Source organism: Mycteria americana, chromosome 4 (genome assembly GCF_035582795.1).
Source record: "Mycteria americana isolate JAX WOST 10 ecotype Jacksonville Zoo and Gardens chromosome 4, USCA_MyAme_1.0, whole genome shotgun sequence".
NCBI lineage: Eukaryota > Metazoa > Chordata > Aves > Ciconiiformes > Ciconiidae > Mycteria > Mycteria americana.
This window is the reverse complement of record NC_134368.1, coordinates 152,880-174,847: the sequence shown is the minus strand read 5'-3', so window position 1 is coordinate 174,847 and position 21,968 is coordinate 152,880. Positions and strand designations below refer to the sequence as shown.

The window sequence follows — 21,968 nt, the reverse complement described above, 5'->3', positions numbered from 1 at the left end:
GCTGCGAGACTGCAGTCCTCGTGGGTCACAGCCCCATGGTGGGATTTCTGCTCAATAACATTTGCATTGCATCTGGTGTGGGGGAACCAGCACTCCACCATCTCCCTGCTGCGCCAGGGTGGCCCCCCAGCACAGTGCTGTGGGGCTGCTTCAGGCCAGAGCAGCTACGCTTGAGCTCCTGCTGGCCCCTTCCTCTCGCCTGCATGGGCTTCTCCCAGAAGGACCGGTGCCATCTCTCTCTAGCCCAGCAGTGGCTGAGGGTGGTGCAGGCAGCTGCCGGGGTACTGGTGTGGGCATGGTCCTTGCCCAGCCAGGGCTGCAGGGGCAGGGGGGAGCTTCCTTGCTCCACCTGGCTATTGGAGGTGGGTGCAGGGGACAGGAGGGGGGACAGCTCCCACGCTCTGTGCCAGAGTATGCCAGCCAGCCCTGCAGCGTGAGCCACGCTGTGCCTCCCAGTCCTGCCAGGCTCCTCGTCCCACCCCAGAGAAGAGCCAGCAGCCATTGGGGAAATAGAACTGACAACTTTATAGAGAAAATAAAATTACAACGAAGAGATGGGTGTGGGAGCTGCTGCTGGGCAGCTGGAGGCAGTGCTGCCAGGGCAGGGGCATCCACACTGTCCCCAGGGGACAAGGGGCTCCCTGGGGCTCAGCCGGTGCTGCGCAGGGGTGCGAGTCCCTGTGTGGGCGGTGGGTCCTGGGGCTGGCTGAGGGCAGAGCCCCAGGGAGGGCTGTGGGAGTGAGAGGAACCAGGGCAGGATGGGGGAGCAGGAGGTGGGGTGCAGCTGGGACGGCAGGGACTGGGAGCAGAGGACCTCCTGGGCCGTACCCATGTGCTGCAGCCCAGGGGATGTGGGCACAGAGTCTTCTGGCCAGTGGTTGGGCTGGTGGCCCCCGGCTGGGAGGTGCGGGTGTGCAGTGCCTCCAGCACCAGCTCTCCGAGGTGGGGGAGGGCAGCTGGTGACAGTGAGAGTCCTGGGCAGTCCCCAGCAGGGCATGGTGGTGGCGGTGCCAGGCATGAGGACTCCCCGCTGGCCCCCCAAGCAGCTTCCTCCCACCTGTGCGGGGTGAGGGAGGGAGATGCCCATCTCCCCAGGGGCTGGGGCCCTACGAGATCTGGTTGTTGAGCTGACCTGGGTACTGCTCAAACCGCTTGTTGGCCTCCTCGCTGAGCGCATCGCCTGGGTGGGCAGAGGGCAAGAGCTGTAGGCTCCGGCGCTGCACGTCGCCTGTCCCCCCTCAGCGCCTCTGTTCCCACTGCAGCTGCCCCCTGGACCCCAGCCCTTGCCTCCCCCCACCAGCCCAGCCATCCCACCACAAGCCCCCCAGCCTGCCCCCAGCCCCACTGTTTACTGCAGCCCCCTCACTGCCTTCCTCCTGGGCCACCCCTGCCAGGACACCCCCTGCCCCGATGTGCCCTTGCCCCCTCGTGCCGCATCCCAGGGCTGTTACCGATGTGGCAGCTGTGCACCCAGATGCGGTGCCCGTCGTACTTGCAGTTGCATTTCATGGCATTGTTGGTGAAGTCGCTCTCTGCCACCTCAAAGTTGGGGTTGATCACGACCTGTGGGGCACTGACAGTGAGGGTCGCAGCCCCCTGCCCCAAACCCAGCAGTGCTGCAGCCCCACACCGTGTCAGTTTGGCCCTCCCGGCCTCGGCAGAGCTGCTGCCTGCGGTATGGCCCGCAGCACCCCAGCCCCGGCAGGACTTGTCTCCCCAGCTGCAGCGGGATGTGCTGAGGGCTCCAAGTAGCCGGTGGCTGCTGCTGTGGCAGGGTGGCCCTGTCACTGTGCACCACGTGCCCATGAGGAGTGTGGCTCAGAGCAGGAAAACCTGGGCTGACGTGTGCCTGAGCAGCTCCCACACGAGCCCTGCACATCTCTGGGCACGAGGACAGGCACTGTCCCACACCAGCACACACCCCGCCAGCCCCACTGTGCTCCAACCTGCTCAGAGAGCAGGGAAGAGAGGGCCGGGTGGCTGGGGCGCGTGGAGCGCTGGGTGTGCAGGGGCAGAGGGTGGGGGTGCATGTGGGAGAGTTGCAAGAGGGGCTTGGGGCGGCTCAGCTGCAGCACCTGCAGAATGTAGTTGCCTGGCTTGACATCAGTGATGTCGATCCACTGGCAGTCAATGTCGTGCCGGTACAGGTCCCAGCAGCCCACAGTGATGCCCTGCTCCCCAAAGTTGGCACATTCATACCGCTTGGCCACGTCTGCGGGCAGAAAAAGAGCGTGGCTTGGCCTTGCTACAGCCCTCTGCACAGCCCCCGCATTGCCCCTGCCTGGCCCCAGCGTGCACAGTGGGTGGGGACGGGCAGCCCCATGGCAGGGACATGGGCAGGGACGGCGCTGCAAAGCCTCACGGCACCCACCTTCCTCGCACTCGGTGTCCTCAAGGCAGAAGCTGGCCTTGTGTCCCTCCGCCACCTTGGTGCCGTTGGGGGTCAGGATGTCATAGTGTGTGAAGATATCCATGCTGTGGTAGTGCCTGCAAGAAGGAGCCCGCAGCACCCCAGCTGCACCAGTGCCCGGACACTGGGGAGCTCAGGGGCTGCTCAGGGCAGAGGAGACCCACAGAGCAGACAGGAGACTTGCTCTGTGGCAGGCCCCCCACCCGGCCCCTCGCTGTTGGGGAAAGTCCCCACAGCCCCTGCTCTGAGGCTGCAGTGCTGTGAGGTTGGGCAGAGCTCAGTCTTGCCCTGGGAGGGGACACGGCTGTCCCCAGCCAGATGGCCCAGGCAAGCGGGGGGGCTCAGCTGCAGGGCACAGCCTGCAGCCCCGTCCCTGCCCCCCGGGGGTCCCCAGCCCCAACACCGCTCTTCCAGGGACAGCCCCGAGCCAAGGCAGGCAAAACTGGACACTGGGCAGCAGAAGGTGCCTCACGCAGCCTCGGTGCCTCACCCAGCACCACCCTCACCTGGCGTCACCCTCACCCAGCCCACCCCAGCAGCACCATCACCCTCTCCCCAACCTGACCCCCCCCACCCCAGGCTGTTTCCCTGCCTGCATGTCTGTCCCTGCCTGTGCTGTGCACGCACCGGTGGCACTCATGCCAGACCCAGGAGTGCCGGCCAGCCTTGGGGCGGAAGTCGGCGCGGCCGTTGTTGTGGATCTGGGAGGAGAAGCGGAGCAGGCGACGGTGTCCGTAGGGCCAGTTGGCCAGGCGTGCTGAGCTGGAGAGGCAGTTCTCCTCGGCGGCACAGTACAACATGTGCAGCGGCCGGTCCTCGATGTATGCTGTCTCCTGCACCAGTGGGGCGTGCAGCAGCAGGTCGGAGGCAGCTGGGGAGCAGGCGGCTGCTCAGGGACAGTCGGCCGCCCCGCTGCTCGGCAGGCAGCAGGGACAGGGCGAGCACCCAGCGCGGGCAGGGCTGAGCCAGCCAGGGGAACGCATGCCCTCCCCATCGGCTGGGCACAGGCTGATCCTGCAGCCCCATCATCTGCAAACACCATTGCCCGCAGTCCCATTGCTCACAGCCTCTTTATCTGCAGCCCCTGGCCCCACAGCACCATTGCCTGCAGACCCCACTGCCCACAGACCCCATCACCCACAGAGCCCATTGCCCACAGCCCCACTGCCCACAGCCCCCACTGCCCACAGCCCCCACTGCCCACAGACCTCACTGCCCACAGACCTCACCACCTGCAGACCCCACCACCTGCAGACCCCACCACTTGCAGACCCCATCACTGCTCACTCTCGGAGCAGATGACGCCTGCAGCAAAGCGCGTGCCCGTGTTCCTGCAGTTCAGGCTGGTGCCGTGGTGCTGGCAGTGGCTCAGGGACATCTCATGGCCGGCGCACTTCACCCCACTCAGCACCATCTCTGTCACATTGCTGGTGTCCCAGTACCATGTCTCCTGGGGAGGGGGCGAGACAGCCTGGGTGGCAGGGCTGGCTGCTGTGGGTAAGCTGGCTCGTGCATGCCCAGGCTGCAGCCACCACCCAGCCATGGCACAGCCCTGCCCATGTACCCAGGCTGCCCACAAGGGTCCCATCCCACCACACAGAGCTGCCACATCCCTTTGCCCCCATATACCCCCACAGCCGTCAGGGAAGCGCCGGTGCCTGTGCTTGCCGGGGTGTCACCAGGGGCCTCCCTGCCGGCACCTACCGTCACTGCATGCAGGGAGTAGCCAAGGCCGAGCTGGCGACAGGCCACCATCGCCTCCTTGGTGGTCCAGCCATCGCTGCACACTGTGCCCCACTTACTGCCTCGCTTCACCTCCACGCGGCCCTCAAACACCGTCCTCCCGCTGGCTAGGCGGATCTGCGGGGAAGCCCTGGGGCCGTGAGCAGGCACCCCGTGCCATGCCACCTCCCACCCCATCCCGTCCTGTCCCTGTCCCCGTCCCCCTGGAGCAGTGGTGGTGGAGGCTCGCTGCTCTGGCCAAGCTGGCGCTGGCACCTACTTGTAAGCCGTGGTTAGCGAATCCCAGACCCAGCTGGCGACAGGCCACCATCGCCTCCAGCGTACCCCAGCCTTCGCCGCAGACCAGACCCCAGTGGTGCTGGTCCCCGTCACCAGCCCCCACCGCCACCTCGACCCGCCCCTCGAAGCGGCTCCGGCCCCCGCTCAGCCGAATCTGCGGAGAGAGGCAGTGGCAGCACCATCATCATCACAAGTGATGCTCCTGCTGCTGGGGCTGCGTCCCACAGGATGGTCCTGCCCAGCCCCCATCCCACAGCGGCTGCAGCAGCCCCGTTCCCGGCACAGCCAGGGCTGTGCTGCGGCACCCGGATGGGCCCTGGGCCGGGGGCTTCGGGGCACACGGGGAGGTGGCGGCCAGGAGCTGAGCGGAGCCAGGCACAGCTTTGGTCAGCAGGGAACTCACCAAAAATGGTGGGTTTGGGGCCAAGAAATTGCTTGTGAGTTTGGGAACTGTCTCACCAAAACAAGCAAATGATTCATTTTGAAATGGCATTCTCATTTCAGAAATGACAGGTATGACAGAGTTAAAAATGATTAAAAAGCCCAAAGTGGATGAAATGACAGGCCAGGGCAAACAGGAACGCGCAGCTCCATTTGCTCATTTCATCATCAGTAAAAAAAAATATCTCTTGGTTGGCCCACAGCAATATTTTTTCTGGTGCTTCTGCTTGGGAGCTGGCATGGGCTGGCAGCAGGGAGAGCAGCAGGGAGCAGCTGCCCCACACCAACCCACACAGCGGGGCACCACAGGGCGCCCAGAGTCCCCCATGGCCTCCCTTCCACCCCTCTCCTCACAGGGGCAGCTTGGGACTCCCACCCACAAAATCCCCAAGCCCCCCAGGGCAGCCCTTGCCTCAGACCAGGGAGAAATGTGTGGGGTGCAATGGGGTGCAGAGGAGGAGAGGTGATGGGCCATCCTACAGCAGGTCCTGTGGGCCCTCCCCCACTGGGGCCCTCCCCCTCCCCCTCCCCCGCATCCGGGGGCCCCGATGCTGGGAGCCACCAGGCACCGTGGCCCCGCAGATGCTGGCAGCCCCCCATGGTGCGCACCAGGTTCTCGTAGCCCATGTAGGGGATGTTGCAGCGGACGGCCGCGTCCTCCGTGTGCTTGCAGTCTTCCTGCGTGATGTTCTTGAAGGGGCAGCTCCAAAGGGACTTCTCGGTACCAAGGCACTGCACCTCGTTCATGTGGATGGGCCCCATACCTGCCAGGGGGACAGCGGGGCTCAGGGCCCAGTGACACAGGGACGGCCACGGCCATCCTGTCCTCATGGCTGCCCTCGCTCCTTGGTGTGCACCGAGGGAGCCCAGTGCACTCCTGGCCCCCACGGCTGCTGCCCAGGGCAGCACGGCCAAGTGGCCGCGGTCCTCTGGGGATGCTCAGGGCAAGCCCTGCACCGTGTGCAACCGGCAGACAGGCGCCCACCGGACAAGCCCGGCCGTGGCTCCCCCCAGCCCAGCAGAGCCTTGCGCCCAGACAAGTGCCTCATCTGCAGGCCCAGGAGGGCGATGCCTAGCCCCTCCACCCCAGCACCCTCACCTTGACCCATGCGTGCCCCGGTGAGGGCCTCCTTGGCACTGCCGAAGCCTAGCTCGCGGCACACCACACTGGCTGACAGCAGGTTCCAGCGGTCGTCACATATCGTGCCCCACTCGCTGCTCTTGAGCACCTCGACGCGGCCCTCGCCGACCTTCGCGCCACCCTTCAGCCGGATCCGCGGCTGCAGGGGAGTGGGGTCAGGGCATGGTATGGGACAGCACGGTATGGCACGGTGCTGAATGGCATGGTGCACCACAGTGCAGCAGAGTGTGGCATGGCATGGTGTGGTGCAACACGGTGCAGCACAGAGGTTGCTGGCCGTGACTCCTGGGATGTGCAGGGACAGAACACCGTCCCCACCTCCTGCTCCATGAGTTGGTCACCCAGGGACCCGCACACTCGCTCTCAGGTGCATCCCAGGGGACAGAGCCCTGCAGCGGCCAGCTGTGGGCCACCGCAGGACTCGGCCCCCTCCCTGTGGAGCTCACCTGGCCCTGCTGCTGTTGGCGCTGCTTCTTCTTGTGGGCATTGCCTGTGGCGAAGAGGGGCCCAGGCACGCAGCTGACGACGGCAGGCATGCCGGCCCCGCAGGCGGCTGAGGCGTTGCTCTGGTAGAACTCAAAGGTGCACATGGAGAGGTGCACCTCCGTCCCCGTGCAGGACACAGAGTGCAGGCGGTAGTTGAGCTGCTGCCGCTCCGTGAAGAGCCTGCAAGGAGAGAGGAGCCCTGAGACACAACCGGCATGGCCAGCCGGCGGCGGAGGTGTCGATGGCCATCCTGCCTGCCGCTGCAGTCGCTGTCCGTGCTCCTTGCACTGTCCCCCAGGGAGAGACGCGCTGTGCCTGCAGGGCGCCCACCCCTCGCCGGCTGCCTGCCCCACATCCCCGGCAGCACGGGGACACGCACAGCTCCGGTGGCCCTGAGCGGGACTCCTGGCACTCAGGCTCTCCACTGGAGCCATTTACCTCTTCTTGGACCCTATGTCCTCTCTGCGGTTTTGTTTAGGCTGAGATTTGGAGGCCAGCCTGGAAAACAGAAAACAACCGTCAAGGAGCCCGGGGCCTCAGGCTGTCACCTCCACCAGCTGCAGTGACACAGGGAGCATAGCCTGCCCCAGCTTTCACTGGAGACTGAACTGGGCACACTGGCCTCCCAGGGAGACTCATGCACGTCCCCTTCATGTCACGCATGGGTACAATGGCATCATCTGCTGCCAGCAATGTGACACAACTGCCCTCCACAGCAATGATGCAGTTTCCTGCCCACATCCCACCAGGAAACTGTGCCGGATGCAGCAACATCCTGTGCTGCCTTGTCACACAGCAGAAGATCAAACACCACCAGCAATGATTTGATCTGTTGGGTAAAGTGAGGTGTGCCCATGTCCTCGTCCAGACACCAGACAACATCACTGCACCATGCTCCAAGGGGAGCAGGACACCCAGCAAGCACAGCACCAAGCAAGCAGTGCAGGCGGTGGGTGCTCTCCCCAGTGCCACGGGCACGGTGAGACTCGCTGCAGGCTTGCAGGGACCCACTGTCAGCGAGGGGAGCTCCCTGAGCGCACACTGAGTGGTGCAGGGAAGAGGAGGCTGCCTGGAGCCTGACGCACATGTGACATAGGTATGGTCCCAACACACTCAAACGCTTTGCTTCACTCGGGGAGGAAGATGCCGAGCAGGGCCAAAACCCCAGGGACCACAAGGAGTGAAGAGTGGAGTGCCCCAAAACAGGGCAGGGGACTAACACCCTGCCCAGGGACAACGCAAAACCAAGCCTGACAACTGACCCCACTGGCTGGCAGCAAGTTTGTGTCAGCCCGCACAGCCCAGCGAGACCCAGGACACGGCACGGGACTGCCAGGAACCGGGATTCAAATGGCTGGACAGAGGACATCAGCGCCCATTTGCACTCATGAAACCACATCTCGATCCTCCACCCCGTTCTGGGTCCGCAGTACAAGAAAGACATTGGCTACGCAGTGCGAGTTCTGGGGACGGCCACCGAGACAGTTGGGGCTGGAGGAGAGACGGGGGCGCGGGGCTGCTCCAGCCGGTGGCTGAGATGGCTTCAGGGGGCTCTGGCAGCAGCTGACCTGCACCTGCAAGGGGCTGTCAGGGAGCCAGAGCCCAGCTCTTGCAGCCGTGGGAGGGAAGAGGACGAGAGAAACCAGGCCTGACTGGCAATGCGAGGTTCAGACTCTGTGTAAGGAAAACTTTTTCCCCATGAGGGCCGTTCAGCACTGGAGCAGAGGCCACGAGGCTGTGGGATCTCCATCCTCAGAGGTTTTCAAAAGCCAACTGGATGAAGTCCTGGGCTGACCCACAGCTGGCCCTGCTCCATGCAGGGGGTTGGACCAGGAATCCCCGAGGTCTCTTCCAGCCTGGATTAGCCTGTGACCCCATGTATGACTACAGCCGTGCAGCCCCAAATTGATCAGCCCCAGCAAATCAGCGTGCGGCTTTCAGGAGACGGCTCCTGCTCCAGGCAGAGGGAAGGGAGCAGACCGCAGCTTCATGGACTTCACACAACATTTCACCCAGTGCTGCAGGGGAAATACCCACTCATTGGAAAAGGGGCAGTGAGCACCAAACCAAGTAACAACATGTTGCAGTGAGCAGAACCTGTGGGTGGGGGTTTGAGGAGATCCCACAGGCTGACCCCATCTGGATTTCCATCACCAGCACAGGCATGGCTGCAGAAGCTGGCGAGGATGCCTGTTGGGGACACAAAGCTGGGAAGTGTCACGATGAAGAGCTCAGGATGGGTCCAGAGTGTTGGGCACCTTCGGCACCAGGTAAGGCGGTGGGACCAGAGCAAGGTCATGTGCTGGGGGCAGAGCAACGTCTCTGTTCAGCATTGGGCTCAGGCGAGAGGTGCCATGCCATAGCCCAGAGAGGATGGGCTCTGGCTCGCTGCACCCACCACTAAATCTGGCAGCAGGGTTCAGGGACAGAGGGAAAGGGCAGCGAGACTATCCCTTGGGACTGGCAGAAAGGTGGCAAGAGTGAGTGGGCGGCAAGAGTGAGTGGGCAGAGGGTGCAAGAGATCCCAAGCAGATGCAGCACTCATGACAAGACCTGCCACACTGTGCCCATCACACCGGTGCCCAGCACTGCTAGCGCTGCTGAGCAAGTGCTCTCATGCCCACGCCAGCCCACCCTGACAGCACACCCTGCGGGGAATGGAGGGGCATGCAGCCTTTCCAGCTTCCCCACTGCTGCTTTCTGCAGAAAGCAGCCCATTTCCACAGCTCTCCCTCCCTATCCGCCAGGAGAGATGGCTCCACTCCGAGGCCTCCTGGTCCCCATGGGGCTGCAGCACAGGACACCGCAGCCCTCTCTGTGCCTCCCAGGGGATCCTGCCCACAATGGGTCTGTGCTGCAGACCCTGACCCCTGTGCCAGGACTCCTGCCTGGTGCGCAGGATGGGGGCTGCTCTGCCTGGGGCACGGCCAGCCTGGGAGAAGGATTGTCTCTCGTGGGGGATGGGGGACCCCGGTGCGCACAGGCAGGTCCCACCAGGGTGGGGTTTGTCCTGCCTGCCCAGCACAGCCCGGGCCCTCGGTCTGCTCCATCCGGATCCATTTGCGCCAGGATCCATTCCGACGGCAGAGACCGGCAGGGCCGGACAGCCCAGCTCTGCCAAGGGCTCAGCAGATGGGGCGCCCTGGCCCCTTACCTGCTGCCTGGCCTCGGGCTCCGGCCCTTCGTCCTGGCTGCACGCTTCAACCGCCTGCAGGAGCAACACCACGGCTGCCCGGTCAGGGGCACGTGCAGCGCCAGGCACCACGCTGGGCACCACGCCATGGGCAGCGTGTCCGTGCCCACGCCCCTGGGCCCCTTGCTTGGGCCACGGTGCTGCTGGAGCATCCCTGCCTGGCTTGGCCACAAGCCTCCCCTCGGCACGGAGACCCCCGCACTCCGTGCCAGAGGGAATTGTGGAGGTGCACCACTGCCAGTGAGCAAAAGCTGCCCTCTTGGAGCGGCCTCTGCAGTAGTGCATGGGGCAGGTGGGCAGCCATGGCCCCCCAGCCACGCCACAGCCCCCTGGCTTGGTTAGCGAGCGCCCATATGGCCAGCTGGGGCTAGGACTGGTGAGCAACAGGGATGGGAGGGATGCTGGGGAGCCACAGTGCCCAACAGCATGGCCCCCTGCTGTCCTCCCAGCACTGCCCCGTGTCCCTGGCACTGCCCCCAGCCCTGCCCCAGCCCCGTGCCCCCAGCTCTGCTCCGACACCCCAGCCCAGCGGGCTCCCTGCTCGCCTCACTCACTTGTAGAAGTTCCTGTTCACCTTCTTCTCAGCAGGGAAGCCCATCATGCCACAGACAACACGGCTGTTCTGGCTGTTCCAGCCCTCGTCGCAGATCTGTGCCCAGCCATCCTTGTAGCGCACCTCCACGATGCCCTCTGTCACCGGCAGCTGCCTCCGGGCCCCGGACACCACCGGCCGCAGGCGGACCTCCTCCACGTGGTTCTGCTCGGTCTGCAGGGCACAGGTCAGCCCAGGCTTGCACTGCACTCTGCCGCCCCGGCTCCCTGCCAGCCCCTTCCCAGGGATGCCCCGAGGATGCAGGCACCCGCAGGAGATGGGGTCCCCAGTCCCAGGTGGGGAACAGGGACGGCCAGGTCCTGCATCCCTGCAGGCCACATCCGATGGCCCTGGGTGGCCAAAGACCTAACCCCATCCTGTGCAGCCAGTGCCCCACATCCCCCTGGCTCCTCAGGTGCATCTCCTGGGAGCACAGCCAGGAGAGCCAGCGCTGCCGTCCCATCACCTCGGGACCCTGCACCCAGAGGGAGGGTGCCCAGACAGCCCCATACCCAGGCACCCACCCAGAGCAGGATGGCAGCAGGGGGTTCCGGGACACTGAGCACATCCTGCAGGACATGGCCCCAGCCCCGCTTGCCTCGCAGGAGACCTGCCGTCCCGTGCCCAGAGTTGTGCCATGTCCCCACAGCCAAGCCACATTCTGAGCACAGCCTCATCCTCCACAGGCACTGTGGCTGGCGTGGACAGGGGCCACAGCTGGGAAGACAAGGGCAGCCATGAGAGCTGGTCTGAGAAACAGAGAGCCTGGAGGGGAGAGAGAGAACGAGAGGGAGAGGCCAAGTGTGCCAGAGGAGTGTGGCGTGGAGGAGCAGGTCTGGGACTGAGGGTCCCCGGCAGGCAGGATAAAGAAGAAAACAGGCTGCAGAGGTGTGAGACAGACCCCCTGGCCCGGAGAAGCTGCTGAGGGAAGCGGCTGCGGGGGAGGCCGTGGCAGCACCGCATTCCCATGCAGGGCAGGGGAGGGATGTGCCTGCTGCAGGGTGGCCTGCCGCAGTGCCGACTGCTCCCTACGGCCCCAGAGCCAGGCTGGGCTGGGTGCACCCCAGGGAAATAGGTGCTCACGCGACTCAGGGGCACTGCAGGTCCAGGAAGCCAAGGCAGTGGGGTAGCACGCTCCCCTCTTCATGGGCAGATGGGGACAGCCCGTGTGCTAGGGCTGAGGGAAGGCACCGACAGAGTGCCCTGGTGCTGCACATGGGAGCCTGCCAGTATGCGGTGGGGAAGCTGCCTCCTAACTATTCAGGGAGGACTGAGGCCAGGCTGGGCTGCCCCACGGCAGGGTTGCCCCACGGCAGGGCTCCTGGCAGCTGGCTCTGTGGGATCCTGGGCAGAACTGGCTGCCCACCCTGGCCAGCAGCTTCCTCACCTCGATGATGTTGGAGTCCTTGAAGCCTGGGATGCGCTCGTCCTTGCAGATGACACCCGCATCTTCCTCATGGCTGCAGTCGCTGTTGCCCCAGCCCCGATGTTTGCAGTCTCCAATGCTCTTCTCACCTCCGGCACAATTCACGTTGTCCAGCCAGATCCGCCCTGCCAAACACCAGGGCCGGGGTGAGGGGGGGCCAAGCCCATGCAGCATCCCCTGGGAGCAGGGAAGGTGCCTGTGGAGCACGGCCGGCACCACGCAGGTGTACAGCAGGAGTGTGGATGTTGGGCTGGGGGCAGCCCTCCCTCGGCAGAAAGCTGAGGCCGGCGAAATGCCAAGAGTAAAGCCCTGAGGGGGGGATCTGCAGATGGGGATTTTCCACCTCCCCAAGGGGCTGCTCTGCCAGACATAAAGCCCCCATGTAACGTGCGCCCTGGGGTCTGCACAGCATCTCACCTGCAGCACAACCCGCTACACCTCTGCGCCTTATGCCCACACCAGCCCGGACCTGCAGGCCCCCTACACCACCCAGGGGCACGCACAGCCCCACTGCTGTAGTGCATGCCTGCAACCACCCTATGCCCTGGATACACGCACAGCCACTCACACACAAACACGCAGAGTTTCCCAGCCCACTCTGCACGTGCGTACATGCGCACATGCACACACACATGCACACACACACTGCTGGGCGCTCAGCAAACACAAGACCTGCCTTCCCCCACACCCCCACCAGTGCATGCAAACCTGCTGTGGCACGCACATCACCCCATGGCTGCAGGCTGATGCACAGCCACAGCCAGGCTGGCCCCAGCCCATGCAGTATGGGGGGCTGTGCCCACCGCCCCTCTCTTACCGATGCCTTTGCCGTACTTGGCGCTGTGGGCCCAGCCAGTGGCAGCCACAAAGCCGAGGTGCCGGCACAGCACATGCGCGTTGGCCAGCGTGAAGTCGTCGTCACAGATGGTGCCCCACTCATCATTGTAGAAGACCTCGACACGGCCCTCGTTGTGCTTGCGTGGGTAGCCACCCAGGCGAAACTTCAGCTGGGGTCCGGGGGTGTGTGTGGGGCCCGGGGGGGTGGGCTGGGTGCTGCCCACCCACAGCCACACGCTGCTCAGCAGCACCAGCAGCTCCTGCCATGCCCACGTGCCACAGCTTCCCATGGCGGCTTGGCTCTGCAAGGGCAGAAAGGATCAGGGTATGTGGGATGGACTAGCTGTGCCGAAACACCAGCTCTCCCGATCCAGACCTGTGCTGGTTAAGCCCCTTGCTCACATGCAGCTCTGCTCAGCACCAGCAGGCCCATGCATCTTGTCCCGGCCAGAGCCACCCTGTTCTTGCTGCACACCCGGTGCCTCCTGCATGCAGTGTCCCACACCAGTCCTGCACCCCCGGGGCTGCCATCGGCCAGGGCTCTGTCCGGCGCCTCCCTGGCACCTTGCACCCCTCTGTGAATGGCTGCTACCGAAATCCCACTGCACCACTGGGTCGCATCTCCTGCGCCGAAGGGCAGCGACGGCAGACAGGCAAAGGGGCGTGCGTCACCCCCAGGAGAGTCAGCTGGAAAGGAGGGGGATCGGCTGCCAGGGCAGAGGGAGCTGGAACAGGACCAGGGCCCGAGGAAAGCCCGGCCGGACCATCCAGGAGCTTGATCTACCACGAGCAGAGCAACGGCTGCTGGCTGTGAGGGGCTGCCAGCCCATGCTCCTGCCCACTGCAAGGAGCAAGGCAGCTGGAGCCTTTCACATTCCTCTCTGTGCGGCATTTCTCCAGCCCTCCAATAACATCTGTGGCTCCCCAAATACCTGAGGGAGATGTGGTATTCCTGCACCGGCCTCATCGGCAAACAATGGTGAAAACACTTCTCTGTGAACCGCCTTCCCATTCCCATTTATGCCTGCACCATTCCCATTTACCCTTCAGGGACCACTTTAACCCCGCAGGTGCTGCGGCAGCCCAGGAACAGCATTTCTGCATGGGCAGCGTCAGCCCTGCTCCAGGCTGGGCTCGCGGTGCTTTCGACGGCAAAGCTCCAATGCTCACTCAGCACCGCTGGCACCGCGACCTGCCTGTCTCCCACCACCGCAGCCTCACGTCACCCTTCCAGCCAGTCCCTTCCACAGGCGGGGAAGCACACCCCCCCAAACCTGGGAGCCCCCCCGGGACAGGCCACCAGTAATATGTCTCTGCGCCCTACACCCCCCTCCCCGAGAGCAGATCCTGCACACTGCACTCACACAGATTGTGCTTGTCATTAGGCAACGTTCAAAAGAATAAGGTTTGGCTTACCCACAAGTAGGGGTGATTTAAAACTCCAGTGTTTAACTACAGGGTTACAGAGGAAGGAAAACAAATGCAAACCCCGTGTGTGCTCCCAGCGTGGGGCTGTGCTGCAGGAACCCTTCTCGCAGACCCTCCCCATGGTGCCAGTACGCTTCCTTAGCCAGCACGCTTCCCTGCAAGCCTTCATGGCCGCTCTCTCACAGCTTGCTGCCTACATGCCAGTTTGGTGGGATTGCAAGGGTGTATCGGGGCATCGTCAGGGACGGTGGCTGCTCCTTAGGTGCTGTGCTGTAGGAGCCCCTTTCCCTGGACTAAGGCCTGTCCGCATGTTGCCCCTTTGCTCCTGGCCCCTTGGCACTTGTGGGGTGACAGCAGGGTCCCTGCAGCGGCTCTGGGAAGGAGGGGGTCCTCACAGGGCGAAGGGGCCCCCCTCAGAGAGCACAGCCTCTCCGGGGCCTCGCCGTCAGCCTGGCCGCCAGCGCAGGGCTGGGGGTTGGCATGGCCTACCCACCGCCCTGCCAGCCCCTGGGGCAGGGTTTCCGCAGAGGCTCTGCTAGCAGGAATCGGCCCCCTTCCTGCTCTGTTCGCTTTTCCAGACGATGGAGGCCAGGTCACCCCTCCAGCCTCTGGGAATGCCTCCTGGACCCAAGGCAAGGACGAACCGGGACAGCGCCCAGAGACAGCCCCTTTTCCTTGTCCGTCGCACCAACAAAAATCCCTGGAGCGGCCCAGCCCTGCTGCCTGCCTACCACTTCGGGCATGCGCCACTTCAGAGGTGCCACCAAGAGCAGCGAGTTCCTTGGGATGAGCACCTGGTGCTCGCAGGGATGCTCAGGGAGAGAGGGTGAGGGGTAACAAGGACCAACAACACCGGTCCAGGCCAATGCGAGACATCATGGTGGGAAGCACACCAACCCCCTTGGAGTAATCACACCAGTGCCAGGTCCAGCTCTCTCCTCCATCACAGCCTGGGGCATGGGGGACACTGCAGATGGAGACACAGCAGCAGGAAGGAATGCGCCCTGGCTCAAGGCAGCCCGCAAGCCCTGGTTGGTGGGAGCTGGCTTCAGGCTCCCCACACCTCAGCTGCCTGCTTTGGCACTGCGAGAACAAAACAAAGCCCAGCAGGAAGCATATTTGCGGGCAGGCAGCAGGGAAATGCTTTGCTGAACCTTTTAATCAGCCTGTTATGGCAGGAGAAAGAGGAGGGCGGGCACAAAGGGCCACTCCATCCCTGAGCCCAGTGGCTCAGGGAAGGGGGACTCTGGGCTTGCCAGGGGCAGGCAGGGCAGGAACGCTCCATCCGCATCTCCGCTCTGTCTGGAAAGCAGCGAGGGCATGAGTTTACCACCTCACAGCAGTAATAAAACACTTCTTATTCTGCCCATTGGTCACCGAGGGGACATCCCCCCTGCCCAAATGAAGCATTATAAATCCTCAGAGCTATATCACTTTGCACATGACACAAAAGTTTGGGCCCTCTCGGTGCTAACTGTAACACACCTTGGGAGACTGTGAAAGCTGCAAGCGAGTAAGGACTAAAGCTTCACCAGCACTTGCACTGAACGAGCAAGATGATGGCTCCAGGCTGTTTTGCAACAGGGTCAATGCAATGCTAAAGGACAGCAGCACAATTAATGCCAATCTCCACAGTTCTGCAAAAATAGCCCATGTCAGAAAGCTGGTGTGACCTTTTATGAGATCACAGGTTTGGTTAATTGGAGTAACTGTGTTGATATAACAGGCTGAGACTGCAAGGCATTCAATTCATCTTGCACCACCTTTTAATGAATAATTAGCACTCAACAAAATCAGTGCACCTTCTACTAAGTGGATTAAAACTGGTCGCCTGCTGGAACTAAAATGTGGTTACAACAGGGAAGTCACCATTCAGTGGGCTTTGTGGTGAGCATCACATGCTTTTCAAAGCAAAACCATGCCTAGAGGAGGAAAAAAGTCCTCTCCTGATACAGTCTGCAAAGACAGAAATGGGGGGGAGTGGGGAGAACTGTGATGGGGACAGACCTGGACAGCCTGGTAAAACGGTATCATGTAGCCTATATCCTTGTCTACAAGGAAAATTTAAGCCCATGCATTTTGGAACAAAGTATGTAGGACCAGAGACCAGAACACGGCACCTGAGAGAGTGCTGTGTGGCAAAGCACCAAGCCCCAGTCCCCACCGAGCCCCAGCAGTGTGACCTCCAGGATCTGGTATGCTCAATCTGAACAGGATCACTGAAATTACCAGCGTCAGTGAGACCGCTTGGCTTGATGCGAGGTCTCAGCCCCAGCCCTGCAGCAACATGGGGCAGCCCCACGTGTGCCTGCTGTCTCGCAGCCCTGCCAGATGAGCACCTGGTCCCACGTCCAGCTGGGCACGGGATGCAGCCAGAAGAGCTGATGCAGGGAGGGCCTCCAGGTCCTGACACCGTGGTGGTCAGGGCGAGAGTCGTACAGCTGTGTGAGGCCATGACAAACATCCCCCAGCCCAGGACCCCAACCCCTACAGCAGCGGCAGGAGGTGTCCTGGGACAGGGCAGTGATGTCCCACTGATGCCCTGCTCTGTCACCCCCAGCTCAGCTACCTCAGCCTCCGTATTTAAAAGCTCGCTGTGGATTTCTCTTCCTCAGTCTTTCAGTTGCTTCTGAACCTGCTCAAACTTCTGCCATCCATTTCTGCATTAACCCCAGCTTGCTTCCACCCTCAGCACTCTTCTCCCGGGTCATGGCTTTCCTCTGCTCAGGCTCCAGTGTCCCCCATCCCCACTGTGCTTCCTCTGCCCTCACAGCTCAGCCTGTCCTCAGCTCCTGTCACTCGTCTCGGAATTTCCCAGTGAAATGTCCTGTTGAGGTCTGCACGGGCCAACAGCACTTCCCACACCCAACCTAGGATAGCTGTTGGGCTAGCGGTGTGAGCTCCCTAGGGCACGGCAGGAGCTGTTTCCCCATTTCTGTACTATCTCCCTCTCTGAACATGCTGAGTCCATGTGGCAGGGAGGTCAGGCTAACAGGGCTCTCATTGTCCAGATCACTTTTTCCATTTTCTGAAATGCAAGCAGTGCATTTGCTCTTCTCCAGCCATGTGACGCCGCCCGACTTCCCCGCTCTGCTGGCAGGCTTTGCTCCTGGTCCTGCCTGCTGCTCCTGGACGGGGAGCCCACCCCCAGCCGCGGTGGGGCCATGCCAGGGAGCTGCAGCACAGCTTTGCAGGCTGGTAGATGGGGCCGATCCATGCACAGCATCTGCCAGTTTGAGCCTGGGGCCCCTTCCCTCCAGCTGGAGGGCCAGCCCTGAGACAGCCTTAAGGGACCCCGGTCCTGCTGGCTGGCACAGCAGGAGGGCACAAGATCTGTGCCAGGGCTGGGGCTCTTTGGCTGGGACAGACAAGTTGGGGGGGTCCCTCCATCACGCAGCAAAGAGTCCCAAGAGGGATTTCCCATCTCCTTCCCACCTCTGGTCAGGGGAAGGCACACCCCTTTGCCCAGCCTCTGCAGGCCATTCCTGCTGAGAGCAAGGGTCCCACAAGGGCGACAGCTGCCACCCTATTGGCACACGGGACAGCTGGTGCCACTAGTAGTACAGTGGGAGGACGTGAGCGCTGGCGCTTTCAGGGGACCAGGAATCTGCAGGAACCACACACATCCCCTGGCAAAAGGCAGAGGTGCAGACAGCCTGGGCATGGCCAGCCAGCACCTGTGGGAAGGGCAAGGGGCCGGGAATCGCCTGGGACAGGGATGGGGTGTCCAGGCATGTCCCCTGGCTGCTGCTGCCGCACATCTTGGACAGGAGCTGGGCACAGTCCTGCCCGGCCTTGCCTGCCCCAGCGCCCCGGCCGTCCTGCTGCCAGCTGCCTGCTCCAGCCAGGGACAGTCTCCTCTTGGACTGGGGCTCCTGCCAGAGCCGCCAGCCAGCCTGTGCTGTGCCGTGCTGAACGTGCCTGCCCCGGCGCGTGAGCGGGCTCAGACGCACAGCAGCACTCACGCTGCAAGTGGAAAGGCTCAGGAAGACGGGCTGGCCCTGAACAAATGCTGGGCATGGGAGCCGGAGAGCAGCCCAGGTCCTCGCTCCTGCCCAGGAAACCTCAGGAATGTCCTGGCCGGGTGCATGCAGGGCCCCGAGCCACCTCCCGGCCCGTGGCGCAGCTGGTGCTGGTGGCAGGGCATCCAAGAACCCTGCACAGCTGAAACCCCAGAGCTCCCTGCACTCCCCTGGCCTTGGACCCACGCTGCCGAGGCTGGCACAGGCGCAAGGGACCCTTTGGTGCAGAGGGCAGCCCTGCGCAGCAGCAGGACGCAGGGCACTGCTCGACCTGCTCCCACGCCAGCCCCACCGGCTCTACCTGTCCCAGTGGACGATGGGGGCTCCTGTGCCCGCCCAGGACAGAACCACCCTGGCAGGGCCTGCAGCCCTCCCGGCCAGGCGCTGCCCCCATCATCGCTCCGCTTCCCTGACTGCGTCTTGCACAGGGGCTGGACCTCCCGGAGAGGCTCAGCTGTGCCAGCAGGGGTGAGCGGTGCCCACAAGGGGTGCCCAGAGCCCGGGGGCGGGCTGCTGGCTCCCAAGGACTGTTCAAATCTGATGTGCCATTCGGCACCCACCGGGCACTCAAAGGGACAGCGGTCCGCCCCAGCGAAACCCTGGTGAATGGCAAACAGACCTTGGGAAGGGGCAGCTCCTGATGAACCAGGGGCCCTGGCAAGTTGGCACGTTTGATCAGCGTGTGTTAGGGCAGCCAAGCACAGGGCATCCTTGCGGCATGAGGATGACATCCCAGGCCGCAGCAGCAGGGAAGGGCCAGGCCATGGCAGGCGCTGTAGGAACTTGCTCTCTCACCAGTGGCCTCGGAGACACGCACAGGGACATGGAGCAACTCAGGCACTGACAACTGGAAGGACTCAGAGAAGAGCAGCACAAGCGACTGAAGAACTGGGAAACCTGCCAGCACAAGGAGGAAGAAGCTCCCTCTGTTTATCCTTCCTTGGGAAGGTTAGGGGGTGACATCGTCACACTCTGCCGAGGCCCACACCAGGACATCCCTGAGAGCGTGGGGTCACGTCCCCAGCACTAGGGGCAGGAGAAGGTCTGGTGGGTCCCATGGCTTCAGGCTCTGGGCTCCATCCCTCCCCTTCTCCCCAGAGCCCCGACACACACAGCCCAGCGCTGGCCCTTTTGCAATCCCAGCTGCCTGGATGGGCCTGCTTCGCTCTTCCTGCTTCCCGGCAGCCCTGGCGTGCCCAGAGTGTGTGTGCACGAGCTGAGGGAGCCCCGACACCCCCACCCTGCTCGGGCCAGGACCAGCCGGCTCCCTGCCTGCAGCGACCCCATGGGATCGGAGCTCTGGGGTGAGCACAGCCAGGGTCTGGAGGGCAGCAGGGCTCCGCAGCTGAACTGGTCCCAGAAGCACGGGGGAGCAGCCCAGGGCCACCACAGGAGCCTGGCCACCCTGACAGGCTTGGTGACGCCTCCCAACACCACCCACCTCCCGCTGGCTAGGAGCTCACTGTCCCTCACCTCTCAGAAGGCAGGGTGCCTGTCCATGCCATCCTGCTGCATGCCCCCATCCCTGGCAATGACAGGGACACTGCTGTGGACAGCACACCCTGGCTCCCGGGGTTGTCTGGGGTGTCAGCTAGGGCACAGCACTGCGTGCACGCCAGGACTGCGCTTCCCTTCCCCTGCTGACTCTGGGTCCAGCCCCATTGGGCTACCTGATGTCCCCCTGTCCTGCTGTCACCCTCTAAGCCAGGGCAGGTCACAGTACAGCTCTTTGCAGTTCCTAACACCACCCAGTTTCCCCAGGACACAGCAGGGCCCTCAGCTCTGCCAGGGGCTTGCCTGCTCTGCTCTGGGCTCCCCTGAGCTCTAGAGGGGCAGCCTTGGGAGGAACCAGCTGCAGGCGGGAAGGAAAGACCCCAGAGGAATGTGCAGACACTGCAGCCATCAGCCACATGGTCTCGACAGCCCAGACAGGCTGAGGGGCAGGCGATGGGTTGGGGGGGCCCAGGCACCCTGGAGCAGAGAGGCAGCCTGCTTGGAGCTACTGGGAAATAGGTGACCTGCTCAGCTGCCTGCCTGCTCCTCTGGAGAGCAGCTGGGAAGATGTGGGGCCAGCAGCAAAGAGAGAATGCCCCCCCAGCTCCCCTAGCCCTCACGCCTCACATCCCTTCATCCATCCTCTCTTCCAAGGGCTACAGCAAATTCCATCTTCATGGAAATCCTGAGCCTCCAGTGGCCTTTGTAAACCACAGCTCAGCAAACAAGCCTTCAGAAGCCCGCACACAGCACGCTGGGGGATGCGGTGTGGCTGCACAGCCCGACGCGGCACCCCACAAACCTGCTGGGTCTGCTGGGCGCCCCTTTCCATCGAGCACGTGGGAGACGCACGCTGCCTGCACTGCCCACACCCTCTCACCCTGCCACACAGGGACACGCGGCACAGCTAACGGCATTACACAACTCCCCATCCACCCTGCTGCCGGCAGAGCGCACAAAGCAAGCTTTCTGCAGCAAACACCGGGCACCCTCCCTACAACCACGGAAAGCCAGAGCCCGTGCCGCCAGCACCCCACAGACACGGCACAGACACGCTCTGACAACCAGGCGTTTGGGGCAGTGAAACCGGCGCGCCGGCACACTCACACAGCCCCCGCACGGCGCGGCCCCACGCACCCCGTCCCTACCCCCGCGGCGGTGGCTGCACGACCGCCGCACATGAGACACCCAGCCCCCTCGCACCCGGCTCCGCTCCGCGCCGCGCCCGCCCCGAGGCACCCTCAGCCCCGCGCTGCCGCCCGCGGCCCCACGCACCCGCGCGGCGCAGCCCCCCAGCCCCACGCGGCGGCAGCCCCGCCGCGGCACCCCCGCCCGACAGCCCCGGCGCCCGCGCCCGCACACGGCCGCCCCCATACGCACCCCCGCCCGCGTCCCGACGCGGCCAGACGGGCTCCGCGGATGCCGGGCACGGCTCGGCGCACCCAGCCCCGCCGCTCCCGGGCCGGTGCCGCGCCGGTCCGAGCCGCGCTCCCCGCCGGCGCCGGGCCGGTCCCGCTCGGCTGCCCCGGGCGGTACCTCTCGTCCCCGCGGGCTGCGCGGCTCCGGCACCGCCGAGCGAGAGCGTCCAGCCGAGTGCCGGCGGGGCCGAGCCGAGCCAAGCCGAGCCGGGCCGGGCCGTGCCGTGCCGTGCCGTGCCGCCCCTCTCCGCCCCGGCCCGCCCCGCGCCGTGCCCAAGTGTCCGGGGCCGGGCCGAGCGGCCCCGGCCCGGCCCCGCAGCCGGTACGGCGAGGACGGGCCCCGCGCCCCCGGCCCACCGCCCCGGGATGGGGCCGGCCCCACCGGGGCCCCCGCCCCGTCTGGGCTCCGCTCTAGGGCCGGCACCGGCCCCCTGGGACGGAGCCTCGGGGGCTGCCCCGCCGCTCCGGGGCCGCTCCGGGGGCCACGGGGGGGGGCTGCCACCTGCGAGGGGGCAGCCCCGGGCCTTGCTCCGGACAGCCCAGCCGTCCCCGCCCGCCCGTGGAGGGTCCTTGAGCCTTGCTCCCACCCACGTGGCCGTGGGCGCTGGGTCCCACCAGCCTGGGAGCTCCGAGCTCCCCGTCCAGCCTGGGTGACTCACGGCAGCTCTGGGTACAGGGATGGGGCTGCTGCCACCGTTCGGAGCAGCTCTCCGGGCACGGCAAGCCAGAGGGGGCACAGGCGCAGAGAAGGGCAGGGCTGCCTGAGTCCCCTCCGTTCCCGGTCTCTTGGCCACCCCTGCCCCAACCTCCTCCTCCTCACCCCTGGGGCCGGGGGGCAGCCAGCTCTGGAGGGTGCAGAAGAGAAACCTTCAGTGACGGTTTGCTCCTTCCACCCCTCCCTCCCAGCACTTTTCCAGAGGCTGCAGCAGATTAGCTGGAGAGACATCCCCTCCTTGGCCATCCTGCCTGTCCTGGACGTACAGCAGCCCCCAGACCCACCAGGCAGCCATGACCACAGGGGAGGCCCGGGGGTCCCATCCCACAGGAGAGCCCCATCC

At 64.3% G+C, this 21,968-nt stretch overlaps 1 protein-coding gene and 1 pseudogene across 7 annotated transcripts; both read right to left on the bottom strand.

Moving 5' to 3' along the window:
- Positions 1-505: 505 nt before the first annotated feature.
- On the bottom strand, positions 506-21,280 carry LOXL3 (lysyl oxidase like 3). 7 transcript variants are annotated; one of them, XM_075499332.1, is made up of 16 exons: positions 21,029-21,280; positions 12,529-12,850; positions 11,673-11,836; positions 10,248-10,459; positions 6,939-6,998; positions 6,461-6,680; positions 5,973-6,153; positions 5,483-5,637; positions 4,413-4,586; positions 4,115-4,270; positions 3,698-3,860; positions 3,038-3,281; positions 2,372-2,487; positions 2,076-2,212; positions 1,452-1,563; positions 506-1,180 (listed from the first exon to the last, which is right to left on the bottom strand). In XM_075499332.1, exons 2-16 carry the CDS (start codon positions 12,836-12,838, stop codon positions 1,107-1,109), a joined length of 2,478 nt encoding a protein of 825 aa, XP_075355447.1. In that variant the 5' UTR covers positions 12,839-12,850; positions 21,029-21,280; the 3' UTR covers positions 506-1,106. The 7 variants fall into 7 exon arrangements, with proteins under 7 accessions (XP_075355447.1, XP_075355448.1, XP_075355442.1 ...); XM_075499333.1 differs by lacking the exon at positions 21,029-21,280 and adding an exon at positions 20,873-21,022; XM_075499327.1 differs by lacking the exon at positions 6,939-6,998 and having other exon boundaries at positions 21,029-21,176.
- LOC142408700 (uncharacterized) lies at positions 20,637-21,966 on the bottom strand (annotated as a pseudogene).
- Between the last annotated feature and the right edge of the window lie 2 nt (positions 21,967-21,968).

Bases quoted from the DNA above. Each gene is read 5' to 3' on its own strand.
- LOXL3 (XM_075499332.1), bottom strand. From the start codon at position 12,838: ATGGGAAGCTGTGGCACGTGGGCATGGCAGGAGCTGCTGGTGCTGCTG. The intron at 2,488-3,037 runs GTGCGTGCACAG...TCCTTCTTGCAG, and splicing joins GTCTGGCATGAGTGCCACCG to GCACTACCACAGCATGGATA. The intron at 1,564-2,075 runs GTGCTGCAGCTG...AGTGCCCCACAG, and splicing joins CAGGCAACTACATTCTGCAG to GTCGTGATCAACCCCAACTT.